Genomic DNA, 18,911 nt, shown 5'->3' on the forward strand with positions numbered 1-18,911 from the left:
GTGTGGAATGCCCTGCCTGCAACAGTAGTGGACTCGCCAACACTAAGGGCATTCAAATGGTCATTGGATAGACATATGGACGATAAGGGAATAGTGTAGATGGGCTTTAGAGTGGTTTCACAGGTCGGCGCAACATCGAGGGCCGAAGGGCCTGTACTGCGCTGGAATGTTCTATGTTCTCAGAGTCCTGTGGGTGCAGTTGAGCCCCGGACACAGAGAGACAGGGACCTGCTTTCTCTCTCTCTCTCCAGTAAGGCTGTGAGTTCTGTATTCCTGACGGTGCGGAGGACCCGGATGAGTGAATCTCCAGGGAAACCATTGCAGGCTGCAGACAGAGACCAGGACTCCCTCTCTCCCTCCAGAAAGACTGTGAGTTGCTGGGTTTCTGAAACTACGGAGAGCTGAATGAATCTACAGTAAAACCACAAACTGAAGCGACGTTTGAAGAGGATTAAGGTGCCGGAAACAAGCATCTGTAACAAAGACTCCTTTTCCCGTTTACTTATGATTGTTACCCCTTTCCTCCCCTTCTGCGTTTGTCTGTCCTGTGTGTGTCTGTCCTGTGTCTGTCTGTCTGTGTGGGTGTGTGTGAGTGTCTGTGTGCTTGTGTGTGGGTGTATGTGTCTGTGTGTGGTGTGTGTCTGTGTGTCTGTCTGTGTGTGTCTGTGTGTGAGTGTCTGTGTGTCCGTGTGTCTGTGTGTGTGTCTGTGTGTGTCTGTGTGTGGTGTGTGTCTGTGCGTGTGTGTCTGAGTGTGTGTGTGTCTGTGTGTCCGTGTGTGTGTGTCTGTGTGTGTCTGTGTGTGTCTGTGCGTGTGTGTCTGAGTGTGTGTGTGTCTGTGTGTGGTGTGTGTCTGTGTGTGTGTGTCTGTGTGTGTGTGTCTGTGTGTGTGTGTGTCTGAGTGTCTGTGTGTCCGTGTGTGGGTGTGTCTGTGTGTGTGTCTGTGTGTGTCTGAGTGTGTGTGTGTCTGTGTGTGGTGTGTGTCTGTGTGTGTGTGTCTGTGTGTGAGTGTCTGTGTGTCCGTGTGTGGGTGTGTCTGTGTGTGTGTCTGTGTGTGTCTGTGTGTGTCTGTGTGTGGTGTGTGTCTGTGCGTGTGTGTCTGTGTGTGTGTCTGTGTGTGTGTGTCTGTGTGTGTGGGTTTGTGTGTGTGCCTGTGTATGTGTGCCTGTGTCTGTGGGTGTGTGTCTGTGTGTGGTGTGTGTGAGTGTCTGTGTGTGGTGTGTGTCTGTGTGTGTGTGTCTGTGTGTGTGTGTCTGTGTGTGTGTGTGTCTGAGTGTGTGAGTGTCTGTGTGTCCGTGTGTGGGTGTGTCTGTGTGTGTGTCTGTGTGTGTCTGAGTGTGTGTGTGTCTGTGTGTGGTGTGTGTCTGTGTGTGTGTGTCTGTGTGTGAGTGTCTGTGTGTCCGTGTGTGGGTGTGTCTGTGTGTGTGTCTGTGTGTGTCTGTGTGTGGTGTGTGTCTGTGTGTGGTGTGTGTCTGTGCGTGTGTGTCTGTGTGTGTGTCTGTGTGTGTGTGTCTGTGTGTGTGGGTTTGTGTGTGTGCCTGTGTATGTGTGCCTGTGTCTGTGGGTGTGTGTCTGTGTGTGGTGTGTGTCTGTGTGTCTGTCTGTGTGTGTCTGTGTGTTAGTGTCTGTGTGTCCGTGTGTGGGTGTGTCTGTGTGTGTGTCTGTGTGTGTCTGTGTGTGGTGTGTGTCTGTGCGTGTGTGTCTGAGTGTGTGTGTGTCTGTGTGTCCGTGTGTGGGTGTGTCTGTGTGTGTCTGTGCGTGTGTGTCTGAGTGTGTGTGTGTCTGTGTGTGGTGTGTGTCTGTGTGTGCGTGTCTGTGTGTGTGTGTCTGTGTGTGTGTGTCTGTGTGTGAGTGTCTGTGTGTCCGTGTGTGGGTGTGTCTGTGTGTGTGTCTGTGTGTGTCTGAGTGTGTGTGTGTCTGTGTGTGGTGTGTGTCTGTGTGTGTGTGTCTGTGTGTGTGTCTGTGTGTGTCTGTGTGTGGTGTGTGTCTGTGCGTGTGTGTCTGTGTGTGTGTCTGTGTGTGTGTGTTTGTGTGTGTGGGTTTGTGTGTGTGCCTGTGTATGTGTGCCTGTGTCTGTGGGTGTGTGTCTGTGTGTGGTGTGTGTCTGTGCGTGTGTGTCTGAGTGTGTGTATGTCTGTGTGTGTCTGTGTGTGTGTGTCTGTGTGTGTGCCTGTGTATGTGTGCCTGTGTCTGTGGGTGTGTGTGTGTGTGTGTGTCTGTGTGTGTGTGTGTGTGTGTGTGTGTCTGTGTGTGTGTGTCCGTGTGTCCGTGTGTGGGTGTGTCTGTGTGTGTCTGTCTGTGTGTGTGTGTCTGTGTGTGGTGTGTGTCTGTGTGTGGTGTGTGCCTGTGTGTGTGTGTCTGTGTGTGTGGGTTTGTGTGTGTGTGTCTGTGTGTGTGGGTTTGTGTGTGTGCCTGTGTCTGTGGGTGGGTGTGTCTCTGTGTGTGTGTGTCTGTGTGTGCCTGTGTGTGTGTGTGTCTGTCTGTGTGTGTGTCTGTGTGTGTCTGTGTGTGTGTGTGTCTGTGTGTCTGTGTGTGTGTGTCTGTGTGTGTGTGTGTCTGTCTGTGTGTGTGTCTGTGTGTGTGTGTCTGTGTGTGTGTCTGTGGGTGTGTGTGTGTGTGTGTGTCTGTGGGTGGGTGTGTGTGTCTGTTTGTGTGTGTCTGTGTGTGTCTGTGTGTCTGTGTGTGAGTGTCTGTGTGTTTGTGTGTGGGTGTGTGTGTCCGTGTGTGGGTGTGTCTGTGTGTGTGTCTGTGTGTGTGTGTCTGTGTGGGTTTGTGTGTGTGCCTGTGTATGTGTGCCTGTGTCTGTGGGTGGGTGTGTCTGTGTGTGTGTCTGTGTGTGTGTCTGTCTGTGTGTGTGTCTGTGTGTGTGTGTCTGTGGGTCTGTCTGTGTGTGTGTGTGTGTCTGTGGGTCTGTCTGTGTGTGTGTCTGTGTGTGTGTCTGTCTGTGTGTGTCTGTGGGTCTGTCTGTGTGTGTGTCTGTGGGTCTGTCTGTGTCTGTGTGGGTGTGGGTGTGTGTGTGTGTGGCAAGTTAAAGTGGGGATTAGGAATTAGTTACTAGTTAACCAGTTGTATTTGCTGCATATTTCATTCTAGTTCTTGTTATCAATAAACAGTCATTGTGATAAAACTTACAACCCTGGTGACTGTAATTATTGGGGAGCCGAGGGGCGAATAACTTCGGGTATTTTTATAAGAATTATAAAAAACACGTAAATTGTTCATTTTTAAAAAATAATTTTTTTACAATTAAGGGGCAATTTAGCGTGGCCAATCCACCCACCCTGCACATCTTTGGGTTGTGGGGGTGAGACCCTCGCAGACACGGGGAGAATGTACAAACTCCACACAGACAGCGACCCAGAGCCGGGATTGAACCCGGGACCTCGGCGCCGTGAGTGAATGGGTGAATTTTGAGATTTTCTTCAAGTGGATGACTTATCTCTCGCTTATTTAAAATAGCTTCGAGAAGACAAGCTCCTCGAATTGGCAGGCGGATTAGAAACAGGTACCGGCTACAGCCAGGGAGGGGGGCAATGACCGACGTGATTGCTCAGTATTTGCATCTGAAAGAGCTGCTCACAGGAGCCCTCGCAAAGTAGTCTGGCATCAAGGACATTATCTCGTGGGGAAATCGAGCTGGAGAGAATTCAGTTGCAGTTTGAGCATGAAAGGGAATTAAAAAGAAATGGAGAAGGAAATGCAGAGACTGGAATGAGAGAGAGAAAGAAAAAAGAAAAGGAGAGAGAGTTCCGGCTTAATTAGGTGGGAGCTGAATGCTAGAACGGAAACCAGTGGTGATATCTTCCTAAATTCAACGAGGAATAACGTTCATTTTTGTTTTTATTTATATCTTTTTTTAAATCAATTCAGAGTGCCCAATTTTTCTTTTGCAATTAAGGGGCCAATCCACCCGCCCGGCACATCTTTGGGCTGTGGGGGCGAAACACACGCAGACACGGGGAGAATGTGCAAACCCCACACGGACACTGACCCGGAGCCGGGATCGAACCCGGGACCTCGGCGCCGTGAGGCCACAGGGCTAACCCACTGCCCCACCGCGCTGGCTGGAGCAACGTACATTTGGGCTTTTGAGAAAATAGCGACCCAGTTGGAGTGTCCAAAAGAGAGGTGGACATTACCCCTGCAGAGTCCGTTGACGGGGAGGCCACGGGACGCTTCCGCTGCCTTGTCAGAGTCTGGAGATTATGACACGGTAAAGAAGGTAATTCCGGTTGCAGACAAATTGGTTCCCGAAACATATGGGACAAAAACTCCGGAATTTGAAGAGAGTGCCGGGACAGACTTATGCAGAATGTGAGTGGGCGAAATAGAACAACTTTAATAGATGGGAACGAGCGTTGGAAGTTGCAACTACCATGAAGCTCTGAGAGAGATAATTCTCTCAGAGGAGTTTAAGAATCCCATATCCTCGGTAACAAGAACCCACGTTGAAGGCCAGAGGGTACAAACTGCTGGACAGGCAGCAGTTATGGCTGACGATTACGAGCTAATCCATAAATTCATCATCCCCGTAATTCTGAGAAAGAGAGGAAGTGGGAGAGTGAGAGGCAGGTAGACAAGCTAGGGAATGGATAACTGGGAATGCTCCGAGATCTCCTCCTCAAACCAGGAAGGAAGGTAGTGGGGGGGGGGGGGGGGGGGGGGCGAAGGTGAGACTCGAAAGTCGAGGTGTTCCCATTGTAATCAGGTGGGACACGTTGCTTCAGTATGTTGGAAGTCGCGAGGAAAGCCTGTGGGACTCGTTCATAAGGAGGATTACAAAAGGGAACGAAAGTGGAGGCTACCAGACTGTAGCTTTAACTGGACTTGGGACATTTTCTTTCAAACTTTTCTTCCGGGGTCCCTCATTTTCCAACTGGCCACACTTTGGGGAACCCCGCCACATTTGCTGACCCACTCTATCCTGAGTCAAGGCAGTTTTCTAGCCCCGGGCAAGGGATGGAAAATAAAACATCGACCGAGGAGAACAAAGAACGGACATCTCTGGAGAGACCCCAAGGTGCCTCTTGTAAATAAAACAGGCATCAGTCCGAACATCGTGATATTAAAATCTTCATTCATAATTGGCTCAAATTCATAGAACGTACAGTGCAGAAGGAGGCTATCGAGTCTACACCGACCCACTTCAGCCCTCACTTCCACCCTATCCCCATAACCCAATAACCCTTCCTAACCTTTTTGGTCACCATGGGCAATTTATCATGGCCAAGGGGCTGGTTTAGCACCCTGGGCTAAATCGCTGGCTTTGAAAGCAGACCAAGGCAGGCCAGCAGCACGGTTCAATTCCTGTACCAGCCTCCCCGAACAGGCGCTGGAATGTGGCGACTGGGGGCTTTTCCCAGTAACTTCATTTGAAGCCTACTCGTGACAATCAGCGATTTTCATTTCATTTCAATCCACCTAACCCGCACGCCTTTGGACTGTGGGAGGAAGCCGGAGCACCCGGAGGAAACCCACGCAGACACGGGGAGAATGTGCAGACTCCGCACAGACAGTGACCCAAGCCGGAATCGAACCCGGGACCCTGGAGCTGCGACACTACAGTGCTAACCACTGTGCTATCCAAATTATTTGATGAAATGATTCAATTATTTGATGCAAGTTGATTCAACGTCGAAGTACACCGTTGGAAACATGTTTAGCAATATTGCTGAATGCTGATATCACTTAAACTGACGGCAGGCGTCTGACAAACTAACTGTTCGGGGCGTCATTAATCAGACAAAACAGACATTTTAAAAACTTCTCTCGAATACTCCGAATTTTCTCACATATTCAATTGAGGCTTTGTGGTTTGCTCCTGGCTCCCCGACCAGTTGCTGTCACTGCTGTCGGGTTCACTAATGTCCTTCAGGGAAGGAAATCTGCCGTCCTTACCCAATCTGGCCAACACGTGACTCCTGACCCACACACAGCGATGCGGTTGACTCTTTACTGCCCCCTAAGGGCCTATTAGGGATGGGCAACAAATGCCGACCCAGCCCAGCCACGCCCTCACCCCAAGAATGAATTTTTACAATACCCGTCTCCCACAATGTGGCTCTCGCTGCAACGGCAGCCGGTTGTACCACTGAAGGTGCCTCCAGACCATCCCTGGCACTGACCTGTAGCACAATCAATCACTCACGAGACGGGATGAGAAGGAGTCGAACGATGGCTTTATTACGCAGACTTGTTCCCAGCAGCTCAGTTACAGAATGCGGCTGCTGGGAGAACCCGGGTTCTTATACTCCGCCTTACTGGGTGGAGCCAGTAGGCGGCTGATCCAATCGGGACCCAGTGTCTGTCCACCAATAGGCTCTCGGCATCACAGGGTACCGTAATACCCCTAATGCATACCACCACATTCACCCCTTGTTAAAAAGGAACCCGGCGGGGTAGTGGGCGGTATGGTGGTAGGGGTTTACAGAGTCGGTACCTAGGATGCCGCTAACACGGCGGCTATGCTCCGATATTAACTACTTACAATGCCGCTTTTACTGGGCAACCCCATAAAATTATTTACAGAGGCATTTCTTGCTTTACTAGACTGATTCGATGCGTCGAATGGGTGCCCTGGTCGTCTTTGCCGATCGTCTTAGCCCCGGTGGTGATGCAGGCGCCGGATCCGGCCTCGTCGTCTCTGGGAGCGTCGCGATGCCTCGTCCCACTCCAATATCCCTATTCGGGGCAGGGGAAAGGACAGATCCACCCTGGAAGGTGCAGTGAGGCAGTGTGCAGTGTGTGCAGTGAGTGTGCAGTGAGTGTGCAGTGTGTGCAGTGAGTGTGCAGTGAGTGTGCAGTGTGTGCAGTGAGTGTGCAGTGAGTGTGCAGTGAGTGTGCAGTGAGGCAGTGTGCAGTGTGTGCAGTGAGTGTGCAGTGAGTGTGCAGTGAGTGTGCAGTGAGTGTGCAGTGAGGCAGTGTGCAGTGTGTGCAGTGAGGCAGTGTGCAGTGAGTGTGCAGTGAGTGTGCAGTGAGTGTGCAGTGAGGCAGTGTGCAGTGTGTGCAGTGAGGCAGTGTGTGCAGTGAGGCAGTGTGCAGTGAGTGTGCAGTGAGTGTGCAGTGAGGCAGTGTGCAGTGTGTGCAGTGAGGCAGTGTGTGCAGTGAGGCAGTGTGCAGTGAGTGTGCAGTGAGTGTGCAGTGAGGCAGTGTGCAGTGTGTGCAGTGTGCAGTGAGTGTGCAGTGAGTGTGCAGTGAGTGTGCAGTGTGTGCAGTGAGGCAGTGTGCAGTGTGCAGTGAGTGTGTGAGTGTGTAGTGAGTGTGCAGTGAGTGTGTGAGTGTGTAGTGAGTGTGCAGTGAGTGTGCAGTGAGGCAGTGTGCAGTGAGTGTGTGAGTGTGGAGGGCTCTCTGTCTCTGGGAGTAGGGCGGTGTGGTCAGTCGGGAGCTGGGAACAATGGGCTTTGTGTTGAATGCTGGCGTTGCGGCTGAGCTCAGCACCCTTACCACTCCGCTGAGCAGCAAAACACACACCCACACCCAGCTCCTGCACTCTCCCTGCACCAACCCCTCAGGGCGAGCAAAGTCCACAAACCGGTTTGACCAGAAGGTTCTGCGATTGGACCCACAGAGGAGTGCCCGCAGGAACCATCCCTCGCTTCCTCCTCCCTCCCTCACTCAGGGCACTGATTTGCCTGCTGCCGTCGCTGGCAATCGCTGCGGGGCTGAGGTGATGGAGCAGCTGTGTGTCCCCCTGCTCACCGTGCTCACGGGCTACGTCCTCACCTCCCTGTACCTGCTGAGGAACCCCAAACTCCTCCACCGCAAGAAATCCCTGCACTTCCATTGCAGGCACATCGCCCACCGAGGGGGTGAGTGTGGACAGGGGGCGGGGGGGGTGGGCAAGGGGGGCCCCGATTGGCATCCCCCCGCCATCTCACTGGCTACGGGTCCAAATCTCCGCTGCCTGCCCCCCATCTCTCTCTGACCCACCTCGCCCCACATCACCCCTCACCCTCCCCTGGGCTCGCTGACCCGCACGGACCCGCACGGACCCGCACGGACCCGCACGGACCCGCACGGACCCGCACGGACCCGCACGGACCCGCACGGACCCGCACGGACCCGCACTGACCCGCACGGACCCGCACGGACCCGCACTGACCCGCACGGACCCGCACGGACCCGCACTGACCCGCACGGACCCGCACGGACCCGCACGGACCCGCACGGACCCGCACGGACCCCCGCTCCCACAACAGCTCAATTTTTTAACACTCTCTTCCTCGTCTTCACATCTCTCCAGGTGCCTCGATTCCCCCCTCCCTATCCCCGTAACCTCCTCCCTCCCCTACACCCCTCCCTATCCCCGTAACCTCCTCCCTCCCCTACACCCTCCCTATCCCCGTAACCTCCTCCCTCCCCTACAACCCTCCCTATCCCCGTAACCTCCTCCCTCCCCTACACCCTCCCTATCCCCGTAACCTCCTCCCTCCCCTACACCCCTCCCTATCCCCGTAACCTCCTCCCTCCCCTACACCCCTCCCTATCCCCGTAACCTCCTCCCTCCCCTACACCCTCCCTATCCCCGTAACCTCCTCCCTCCCCTACAACCCTCCCTATCCCCGTAACCTCCTCCCTCCCCTACAACCCTCCCTATCTCCGTAACCTCCTCCAGACCCTACACCCCTCCCTATCCCCGTAACCTCCTCCCTCCCCTACAACCCTCCCTATCCCCGTAACCTCCTCCCTCCCCTACAACCCTCCCTATCCCCGTAACCTCCTCCCTCCCCTACACCCCTCCCTATCCCCGTAACCTCCTCCCTCCCCTACAACCCTCCCTATCCCCGTAACCTCCTCCAGCCCCTACAACCCTCCCTATCCCCGTAACCTCCTCCCTCCCCTACAACCCTCCCTATCCCCGTAACCTCCTCCCTCCCCTACACCCTCCCTATCCCCGTAACCTCCTCCCTCCCCTACAACCCTCCCTATCCCCGTAACCTCCTCCCTCCCCTACACCCCTCCCTATCCCCGTAACCTCCTCCCTCCCCTACACCCCTCCCTATCCCCGTAACCTCCTCCCTCCCCTACACCCCTCCCTATCCCCGTAACCTCCTCCCTCCCCTACAACCCTCCCTATCCCCGTAACCTCCTCCCTCCCCTACAACCCTCCCTATCCCCGTAACCTCCTCCCTCCCCTACAACCCTCCCTATCTCCGTAACCTCCTCCCTCCCCTACAACCCTCCCTATCCCCGTAACCTCCTCCCTCCCCTACACCCCTCCCTATCCCCGTAACCTCCTCCCTCCCCTACACCCCTCCCTATCCCCGTAACCTCCTCCCTCCCCTACACCCCTCCCTATCCCCGTAACCTCCTCCCTCCCCTACACCCCTCCCTATCCCCGTAACCTCCTCCCTCCCCTACACCCCTCCCTATCCCCGTAACCTCCTCCCTCCCCTACACCCCTCCCTATCCCCGTAACCTCCTCCCTCCCCTACAACCCTCCCTATCCCCGTAACCTCCTCCCTCCCCTACAACCCTCCCTATCTCCGTAACCTCCTCCCTCCCCTACAACCCTCCCTATCCCCGTAACCTCCTCCCTCCCCTACACCCCTCCCTATCCCCGTAACCTCCTCCCTCCCCTACACCCCTCCCTATCTCTGTAACCTCCTCCAGCCCCGACAACCCTCCCTATCTCTGTAACCTCCTCCAGCCCCTACACCCTCCCTATCTCTGTAACCTCCTCCAGCCCCTACACCCCTCCCTATCTCTGTAACCTCCTCCAGCTCCTACACCCCTCCCTATCCCCGTAACCTCCTCCCTCCCCTACAACCCTCCCTATCCCCGTAACCTCCTCCCTCCCCTACAACCCTCCCTATCCCCGTAACCTCCTCCCTCCCCTACAACCCTCCCTATCCCCGTAACCTCCTCCCTCCCCTACAACCCTCCCTATCCCCGTAACCTCCTCCCTCCCCTACAACCCTCCCTATCCCCGTAACCTCCTCCCTCCCCTACAACCCTCCCTATCCCCGTAACCTCCTCCCTCCCCTACAACCCTCCCTATCCCCGTAACCTCCTCCCTCCCCTACAACCCTCCCTATCCCCGTAACCTCCTCCCTCCCCTACAACCCTCCCTATCTCTGTAACCTCCTCCAGCCCCTACAACCCTCCCTATCTCTGTAACCTCCTCCAGCCCCGACACCCCTCCCTATCTCTGTAACCTCCTCCCTCCCCTACAACCCTCCCTATCTCTGTAACCTCCTCCAGCCCCTACAACCCTCCCTATCTCTGTAACCTCCTCCAGCCCCGACACCCCTCCCTATCTCTGTAACCTCCTCCAGCCCCCTACAACCCTCCCTATCTCTGTAACCTCTTCCAGCCCCTACACCCCTCCCTATCTCTGTAACCTCCTCCCGCTCCTACAACGCTCCCTATCTCTGTAACCTCCTCCAGCCCCGACACCCCTCCCTATCTCTGTAACCTCCTCCAGCCCCCTACAACCCTCCCTATCTCTGTAACCTCTTCCAGCCCCTACACCCCTCCCTATCTCTGTATCCTCCTCCAGCCCCTACACCCCTCACTATCTCTGTAACCTCCTCCAGCCCCCTACACCCCTCACTATCTCTGTAACCTCCTCCAGCCCCTACAACCCTCCCTATCTCTGTAACATCCTTCAGCCACCGACAACGCTCCCTATCTCTGTAACCTCCTCCAGCCCCGACACCCCTCCCTATCTCTGTAACCTCCTCCAGCCCCCTACAACCCTCCCTATCTCTGTAACCTCCTCCAGCCCCTACACCCTCCCTATCTCTGTAACCTCCTCCAGCCCCTACACCCCTACACAGCTGCCTCGCTGCACAGGGACCTGGGGCGGCACAGTGGTTAGCACTCCTGCTTCACAGCTCCAGGGTCCCAGGTTCGATTCCGGCTTGGGTCACTGTCTGTGCGGAGTCTGCACATCCTCCCCGTGTGTGCGTGGGTTTCCACCGGGTGCTCCGGTTTCCTCCCACAGTCCAAAGCTGTGCCGGTTGGTTTGGGTGACAGGTACAGGGCGGGGGAGTGGGCCTGGGTAGGGGCTCTTTCAGAGAATCGGTGCAGACTCGAGGGGCCGAATTACCTCTTTTATGCTGAGGGAATTCTGGGTCAAGAGAGACACGGTGGGATTGAGGGGGTCAGGGTGGGGTCGAGGGTGTCACAGTGGGGTCGTGGGAGGCAGGGTGGGGTCGAGAGGGTCAGGGTGTGGTTGAGGGTGTCACAGTGGGGGCGAGGTGGTCAGGGTGGGGTCAAGGGGGTCAGGGTGGGGACGAGAGGGTCAGGGTGGGGACGAGAGGGTCAGTGTGGGGTCAAGGGGGTCAGGGTGGGGACGAGAGGGTCAGGGTGGGGACGAGAGGGTCAGGGTGGGGACGAGAGGGTCAGTGTGGGGTCAAGGGGGTCAGGGTGGGGACGAGAGGGTCAGGGTGGGGACGAGAGGGTCAGGGTGGGGTCGAAGGTGTCAGGGTGGGGTCGAGAGGGTCAGGGTGGGGATGAGAGGGTCAGGGTGGGGTCGAAGGTGTCAGGGTGGGGTCGAGAGGGTCAGGGTGGGGATGAGAGGGTCAGGGTGGGGTCGAAGGTGTCAGGGTGGGGTCGAGAGGGTCGTGGTGGGGTCGAGAGGGTCGTGGTGGGGTCGAGGGTGTCAGGGTGGAGACGAGGGGGTCAGGGTTGGGTCACAGTGGGGTCGTGGGGGTCAGGGTGCAGTCAATGGGGTCGGGGGGGTATGAGGGTCAGGGTATAGGTGCGGGGGTCAGGGTGCAGTCAATGGGGTCATGGTCTGGTGTGGGGTCACGGTGAGGTCGTGGGGGTCAGGGTGGAGACGAGGGGGTCAGGGTGGGGTCAAGGGGGTCACAGTGGGCCGTGGGGGTCAGGGTGCAGTCAATGGGGTCGGGGGGGTATGTGGGTCAGGGTATGGGTGCGCGGGTCAGGGTGCAGTCAATGGGGTCAGGGTGGGGTCAACGGGGTCACGGTCTGGTGTGGGGTCACGGTGTGGTTGTGGGGTCAATGTGGGGTTGAGGGGGTCATGGTGGGGTCGAGGGGGGTCAGGGTGGGGACAAGGGGGTCAGGGTGGGGATGAGGGGGTCAGGCTGGGGTCGTGGGGGTCAGGCTGGGGTCGTGGGGGTCAGGGTGGGGTCGAGGGGGGTCAGGGTGGGGATGAGGGGGTCAGGCTGGGGCCGTGGGAGTCAGGGTGGGGTAGTGGGGGTCAGGGTGCGGTAGTGGGGGTCAGGGTGCAGTCAACGGATTCAGGGTGGGCGTGTGAGGGTCAGGGTCGGGGTGTGAGGGTCAGGCTGGGGTCGAGGGGGTCAGGCTGGGGTCGAGGGTGTCAGGCTGGGGTCGAGGGGGTCAGTGTAGGGTCGACGGGGTCAGTGTGGGGTCAAGGTGGTCAGGGCGGGGTCGAGGGGGTCAGTGTGGTGTCAAGGGGGTCAGTGTGGGGTCGAGGGGGTCAGTGTGGGGTCGAGGGGGTCAGTGTAGGGTCGAGGGGGTCAGTGTGGGGTCGAGGGGGTCAGGGTGGGGATGAGGGGGTCAGTGTGGGGACGAGGGGGTCAGTGTGGGGTCGAGGGGGTCAGGTGGGGTCGAGGGGGTCAGTGTGGGGTCGAGGGGGTCAGTGTGGGGTCGAGGGGGTCAGTGTGGGGTCGAGGGGGTCAGTGTGGGTTCGAGGGGGTCAGTGTGGGGTCGAGGGGGTCAGTGTGGGGTCAAGTGGGTCAGTGTGGGGTCGAGGGGTCAGTGTGGGGTCGAGGGGGCCAGGGTGGGGTCGAGGGGGTCAGGGTGGGGTCGAGGGGGTCAGGGTGGGGTCGAGGGGGTCAGGGTGGGGTCGAGGGGGTCAGGGTGGGGTCAAGGGGGTCAGGGTGGGGACGAGAGGGTCAGGGTGGCGATGAGAGGGTCAGTGTGGGGTCAAGGGGGTCAGGGTGGGGACGAGAGGGTCAGGGTGGGGACGAGAGGGTCAGGGTGGGGACGAGAGGGTCAGGGTGGGGTCGAGAGGGTCAGGGTGGGGACGAGAGGGTCAGTGTGGGGTCAAGGGGGTCAGGGTGGGGACGAGAGGGTCAGGGTGGGGACGAGAGGGTCAGGGTGGGGACGAGAGGGTCAGGGTGGGGACGAGAGGGTCGTGGTGGGGTCGAGGGTGTCAGGGTGGAGACGAGGGGCTCAGGGTTGGGACACAGTGGGGTCGTGGGGGTCAGGGTGCAGTCAATGGGGTCGGGGGGGGTATGAGGGTCAGGGTATGGGTGCGGGGGTCAGCGTGCAGTCAATGGGGTCATGGTCTGGTGTGGGGTCACGGTGAGGTGGTGGGGGTCAGGGTGGAGACGAGGGGGTCAGGGTGGGGTCAAGGGGGTCACAGTGGGGTCGTGGGGGTCAGGGTGCAGTCAATGGGATCGGGGGGGTATGAGGGTCAGGGTATGGGTGCGAGGGTCAGGGCGGGGGGTCAGGGTGCAGTCAATGGGGTCAGGGTGGGGTCAACGGGGTCACGGTCTGGTGTGGGGTCACGGTGAGGTTGTGGGGTCAATGTGGGGTTGAGGGGGTCATGGTGGGGTCGAGGGGGGTCAGGGTGGGGACAAGGGGGTCAGGGTGGGGATGAGGGGGTCAGGCTGGGGTCGTGGGGGTCAGGCTGGGGTAGTGGGGGTCAGGGTGGGGATGAGGGGGTCAGGGTGCAGTCAACGGATTCAGGGTGGGCGTATGAGGGTCAGGGTCGGGGTGTGAGGGTCAGGCTGGGGTCGAGGGGGTCAGGCTGGGGTCGAGGGTGTCAGGCTGGGGTCGAGGGGGTCAGTGTAGGGTCGAGGGGGTCAGTGTGGGGTCAAGGTGGTCAGGGTGGGGTTGAGGGGGTCAGTGTGGTGTCAAGGGGGTCAGTGTGGGGTCGAGGGGGTCAGTGTGGGGTCGAGGGGGACAGTGTGGGGTCGAGGGGGTCAGTGTGGGGTCGAGGGGGTCAGGGTGGGGATGAGGGGGTCAGTGTGGGGTCGAGGGGGTCAGTGTGGGGTCGAGGGGGTCAGGGTGGGGTCGAGGGGGTCAGTGTGGGGTCGAGGTGGTCAGTGTGGGGTCGAGGGGGTCAGTGTGGGGTCGAGGGGGTCAGTGTGGGTTCGAGGGGGTCAGTGTAGGTTCGAGGGGGTCAGTGTGGGGTCAAGTGGGTCAGTGTGGGGTCGAGGGGTCAGTGTGGGGTCGAGGGGGTCAGTGTGGGTTCGAGGGGGTCAGTGTGGGGTCGAGGGGGTCAGTGTGGGGTCGAGGGGTCAGTGTGGGGTCGAGGGGTCAGTGTGGGGTCGAGGGGGCCAGGGTGGGGTCGAGGGGGTCAGGGTGGGGTCAGGGTGGGGTCGAGGGGGTCAGGGTGGGGTCGAGGGGGTCAGGGTGGGGTCGAGGGGGTCAGGGTGGGGTCGAGGGGGTCAGTGTGGGGTCGAGAGGGTCAGGGTGGGGTTGAGGGTGTCAGCGTGGGGTCGAAGGTGTCAGATTGGGGTCGAAGGTGTCAGGGTGGGGTCGAGAGGGTCAGGGTGGGGTCGAGGGGGTCAGGGTGGGATCGAGAGAGTCAGGGTGGGGTCGAGGGTGTCAGGGTGGAGACGAGGGGGTCAGGGTTGGGTCACAGTGGGGTCGTGGGGGTCAGGGTGCAGTCAATGGGGTCGGGGGGGTATGAGGGTCAGGGTATGGGTGCGGGGGTCAGGGTGCAGTCAATGGGGTCATGGTCTGGTGTGGGGTCACGGTGAGGTCGTGGGGGTCAGGGTGGAGACGAGGGGGTCAGGGTTGGGTCAAGGGGGTCACAGTGGGGTCGTGGGGGTCAGGGTGCAGTCAATGGGGTCGGGGGGGTATGTGGGTCAGGGTATGGGTGCGAGGGTCAGGGTGCAGTCAATGGGGTCAGGGTGGGGTCAACGGGGTCACGGTCTGGTGTGGGGACACGGTGAGGTCGTGGGGTCAATGTGGGGTTGAGGGGGTCATGGTGGGGTCGAGGGGGTGAGGGAGGGGTCGAGGGGGGGTCAGGGTGGGGATGAGGGGGTCAGGCTGGGGTCGTGGGGGTCAGGCTGGGGTCGTGGGGGTCAGGGTGCAGTCAACGGATTCAGGGTGGGCGTGTGAGGGTCAGACTGGGGTCGAGGGTGTCAGGCTGGGGTCGAGGGGGTCAATGTAGGGTCGAGGGGGTCAGTTTGGGGTCGAGGGGGTCAGGGTGGGGTCGAGGGGTCAGTGTGGGGTCAAGTGGGTCAGTGTGGGGGTCGAGGGGTCAGTGTGGGGTCGAGGGGGTCAGTGTGGGGTTGAGGGGGTCAGGGTGGGGTCGAGGTGGTCAGGGTGGGGTCGAGGGGGTCAGTGTGGGGTCGAGGGGGTCAGTGTGGGGTCGAGGGGGTCAGTGTGGGGTCAAGTGGGTCAGTGTGGGGTCGAGGGGTCAGTGTGGGGTCGAAGGGGTCAGTGTGGGGTCAAGTGGGTCAGTGTGGGGTCGAGGGGGTCAGGGTGGGGTCAGGGTGGGGTCGAGGGGGCCAGGGTGGGGTCGAGGGGGTCAGGGTGGGGTCAAGGGGGTCAGTGTGGGGTCGAGGGGGTCAGGGTGGGGTCGAGGGTGTCAGGGTGGGGTCGAGGGGGTCAGTGTAGGGTCGAGGGGGTCAGGGTGGGGTCGAGGGTGTCAGTGTGGGGTCGAGAGGGTCAGGGTGGGGTCGAGGGGGTCAGGGTGGGGTCAGGGTGGGGTCGAGGGGGTCAGGGTGGGGTCGAGGGGGTCAGGGTGGGGTCGAGGGGGTCAGTGTGGGGTCGAGAGGGTCAGGGGGGGGACGAGAGGGTCAGGGTGGGGACGAGGGTGTCAGGGTGGGGTCGAGAGGGTCAGGGTGGGGTCGAGGGGGTCAGGGTGGGATCGAGAGAGTCAGGGTGGGGTCGAGGGTGTCAGGGTGGGGATGAGGCGGTCAGGGTGGAGACGAGGGGGTCAGGGTTGGGTCACAGTGGGGTCGTGGGGGTCAGGGTGGGGTCGAGGGGGTCAGGGTGGGGTCGAGGGTGTCAGGGTGGGGTCGAGGGGGTCAGGGTGGGGTCGAGAGGGTCAGGGTGGGGATGAGAGGGTCAGGGTGGGGTCGAAGGTGTCAGGGTGGGGTCGAGAGGGTCGTGGTGGGGTCGAGGGTGTCAGGGTGGGGATGAGGCGGTCAGGGTGGAGACGAGGGGGTCAGGGTGGAGTCGAGAGGGTCAGGGTGGGAATAAGAGGGTCAGGGTGGGGTCGAAGGTGTCAGGGTGGGGTCGAGAGGGTCGTGGTGGGGTCGAGGGTGTCAGGGTGGGGTTGAGGCGGTCAGGGTGGAGACGAGGGGTCAGGGTTGGGTCACAGTGGGGTCGTGGGGGTCAGGGTGCAGTCAATGGGGTCGGGGGGGTATGAGGGTCAGGGTATAGGTGCGGGGGTCAGGGTGCAGTCAATGGGGTCAGGGTGGGGTCAACGGGGTCACGGTCTGGTGTGGGGTCACGGTGAGGTCGTGGGGTCAATGTGGCATTGAGGGGGTCATGGTGGGGTCGAAGGGGTCAGGCTGGGGTCGTGGGGGTCAGGGTGGGGATGAGGGGGTCAGGCTGGGGTCGTGGGGGTCAGGCTGGGGTCGTGGGGGTCAGGGTGCAGTCAACGGATTCAGGGTGGGCGTTTGAGGGTCAGGGTCAGGGTGTGAGGGTCAGGCTGGGGTCGAGGGTGTCAGGGTGGGGTCGAGGGGGTCAGGCTGGGGTCGAGGGGGTCAGTGTGGGGTCGAGGGGGTCAGGGTGGGGTCGAGGGGGTCAGTGTGGGGTCGAGGGGGTCAGGGTGGGGTCGAGGGGGTCAGGGTGGGGTCAGGGTGGGGTTGAGGGGGTCAGGGTGGGGTCGAGGGGGTCAGGGTGGGGTCGAGGGGGTCAGTGTGGGGTCGAGAGGGTCAGGGTGGGGACGAGAGGGTCAGGGTGGGGACGAGGGTGTCAGGGTGGGGACGAGGGTGTCAGGGTGGGGACGAGGGTGTCAGGCTGGGGTCGAGGGGTTCAGTGTGGGGTCGAGGGGGTCAGTGTGGGGTCGAGGTGGTCAGGGTGGGGTCAAGGGGGTCAGGGTGGGGTCGAGGTGGTCAGGGTGGGATCGAGGGGGTCAGGGTGGTGTCGAGGGGGTCAGGGTGGGGTCGAGGGGGTCAGGGTGGGGTCGAGGGGGTCAGGGTGTGGTCGAGGGTGTCAGTGTGGGTTCGAGGGGGTCAGTGTGGGGTCAAGTGGGTCAGTGTGTGGTCGAGGGGGTCAGTGTGGGGTCGAGGGGGTCAGGGTGGGTCGAGGGGGTCAGGGTGGGGTCAGGGTGGGGTCGAGGGGGTCAGGGTGGGGTCGAGGGGGTCAGGGTGGGGTCGAGGGGGTCAGTGTGGGGTCGAGAGGGTCAGGGTGGGGACGAGAGGGTCAGGGTGGGGACGAGGGTGTCAGGGTGGGGACGAGGGTGTCAGGGTGGGGTCGAGGGTGTCAGGGTGGGGTCGAAGGTGTCAGGGTGGAGTCGAGAGGGTCAGGGTGGGGTCGAGGGGGTCAGGGTGGGGTCGAGGGGGTCAGGGTGGGGTCGAGGGGGTCAGGGTGGGGTCGAGGGGGGTCAGGGTGGGGTCGAGGGGGGTCAGTGTGGGTTCGAGGGGGTCAGTGTGGGGTCAAGTGGGTCAGTGTGTGGTCGAGAGGGTCAGTGTGGGTAGAGGGGGTCAGGGTGGGGTCGAGTGGGTCAGGGTGGGGTCAGGGTGGGGTCGAGGGGGTCGGGGTGGGGTCGAGGGGGTCAGGGTGGGGTCGAGGGGGTCAGTGTGGGGTCGAGAGGGTCAGGGTGGGGTCGAGGGGGTCAGTGTGGGGTCGAGAGGGTCAGGGTGGGGACAAGAGGGTCAGTGTGGGGACGAGGGTGTCAGGGTGGGGACGAGGATGTCAGGGTGGGGTCGAGGGGTGTCAGGGTGGGGTCGAAGGTGTCAGGGTGGGGATGAGGCGGTCAGGGTGGAGACGAGGGTGTCAGGGTGGAGACGAGGGGGTCAGGGTTGGGTCACAGTGGGTCGTGGGGGTCAGGGTGCAGTCAATGGGGTCGGGGGGGGTATGAGGGTCAGGGTATGGGTGCGGGGGTCAGGGTGCAGTCAATGGGGTCATGGTCTGGTGTGGGGTCACGGTGAGGTCGTGGGGGTCAGGGTGGAGATGAGGGGGTCAGGGTGGGGTCAAGGGGGTCACAGTGGGGTCGTGGTGCAGTCAATGGGGTCGGGGGGGTATGAGGGTCAGGGTATGGGTGCGAGGGTCAGGGCGGGGGGTCAGGGTGCAGTCAATGGGGTCAGGGTGGGGTCAACGGGGGTCACGGTCTGGTGTGGGGTCACGGTGAGGTCGTGGGGTCAATGTGGGACTGAGGGGGTCATGGTGGGGTCGAGTGGGTGAGGGAGGGGTCGAGGGGGGTCAGGGTGGGGACAAGGGGGTCAGGGTGGGGATGAGGGGGTCAGTCTGGGGTCGTGGGGGTCAGTGTGGGGTAGTGGGGGTCAGGGTGCAGTCAACGGATTCAGGGTGGGCGTGTGAGGGTCAGGGTCGGGGTGTGAGGGTCAGGCTGGGGTCGAGGGGGTCAGGTGGGGTCAAGGGTTGTCAGTGTGGGTTGAGGGGTTCAGTGTGGGGTCGAGGGGTAAGTGTGGGGTCGAGGGGGTCAGGGTGGGGTCGAGGGGGTCAGGGTGGGGATGAGGGGGTCAGTGTGGGGTCGAGGGGGTCAGTGTGGGGTCGAGGGGGTCAGGGTGGGTTCCGAGGGGGTCAGTGTGGGGTCGAGGGGGTCAGGGTGGGGTCGAGGGGGTCAGTGTGGGGTCGAGGGCGTCAGTGTGGGGTTGAGGGGGTCAGTGTGGGGTCGAGGGGGGTCAGGGTGGTGTCGAGGGGGTCAGTGTCGGGGTCGAGGGCGTCAGTGTGGGGTCGAGGGGCGTCAGTGTGGGGGTCGAGGGGGTCAGTGTGGGGTCGAGGGGGTCAGTGTGGGGTCGAGGGGGTCAGGGTGGGGTCGAGGGGGTCAGTGTGGGGTTGAGAGGGTCAGTGTGGGGTCGAGGGGGTCAGGGTGGGGTCGAGGGGGTCA

The 18,911-nt window shown here is 60.6% G+C and overlaps 1 protein-coding gene across 1 annotated transcript in view; it reads left to right on the top strand.

Annotated features, from left to right (window-relative positions):
• Window positions 1-7,538: 7,538 nt before the first annotated feature.
• Window positions 7,539-18,911, top strand: part of LOC140396617 (lysophospholipase D GDPD1-like) — a 27,060-nt gene continuing 15,687 nt past the window's right edge. The window contains exon 1 of the mRNA XM_072485411.1: window positions 7,539-7,810. Within this exon, the coding sequence (XP_072341512.1) occupies window positions 7,668-7,810 (143 nt within the window). The 5' untranslated portion in view covers window positions 7,539-7,667. The remainder of the gene's footprint in view (window positions 7,811-18,911) is intronic.

This window comes from Scyliorhinus torazame, chromosome 19 (genome assembly GCF_047496885.1).
Source record: "Scyliorhinus torazame isolate Kashiwa2021f chromosome 19, sScyTor2.1, whole genome shotgun sequence".
In the NCBI taxonomy this organism is placed as follows: domain Eukaryota; kingdom Metazoa; phylum Chordata; class Chondrichthyes; order Carcharhiniformes; family Scyliorhinidae; genus Scyliorhinus; species Scyliorhinus torazame.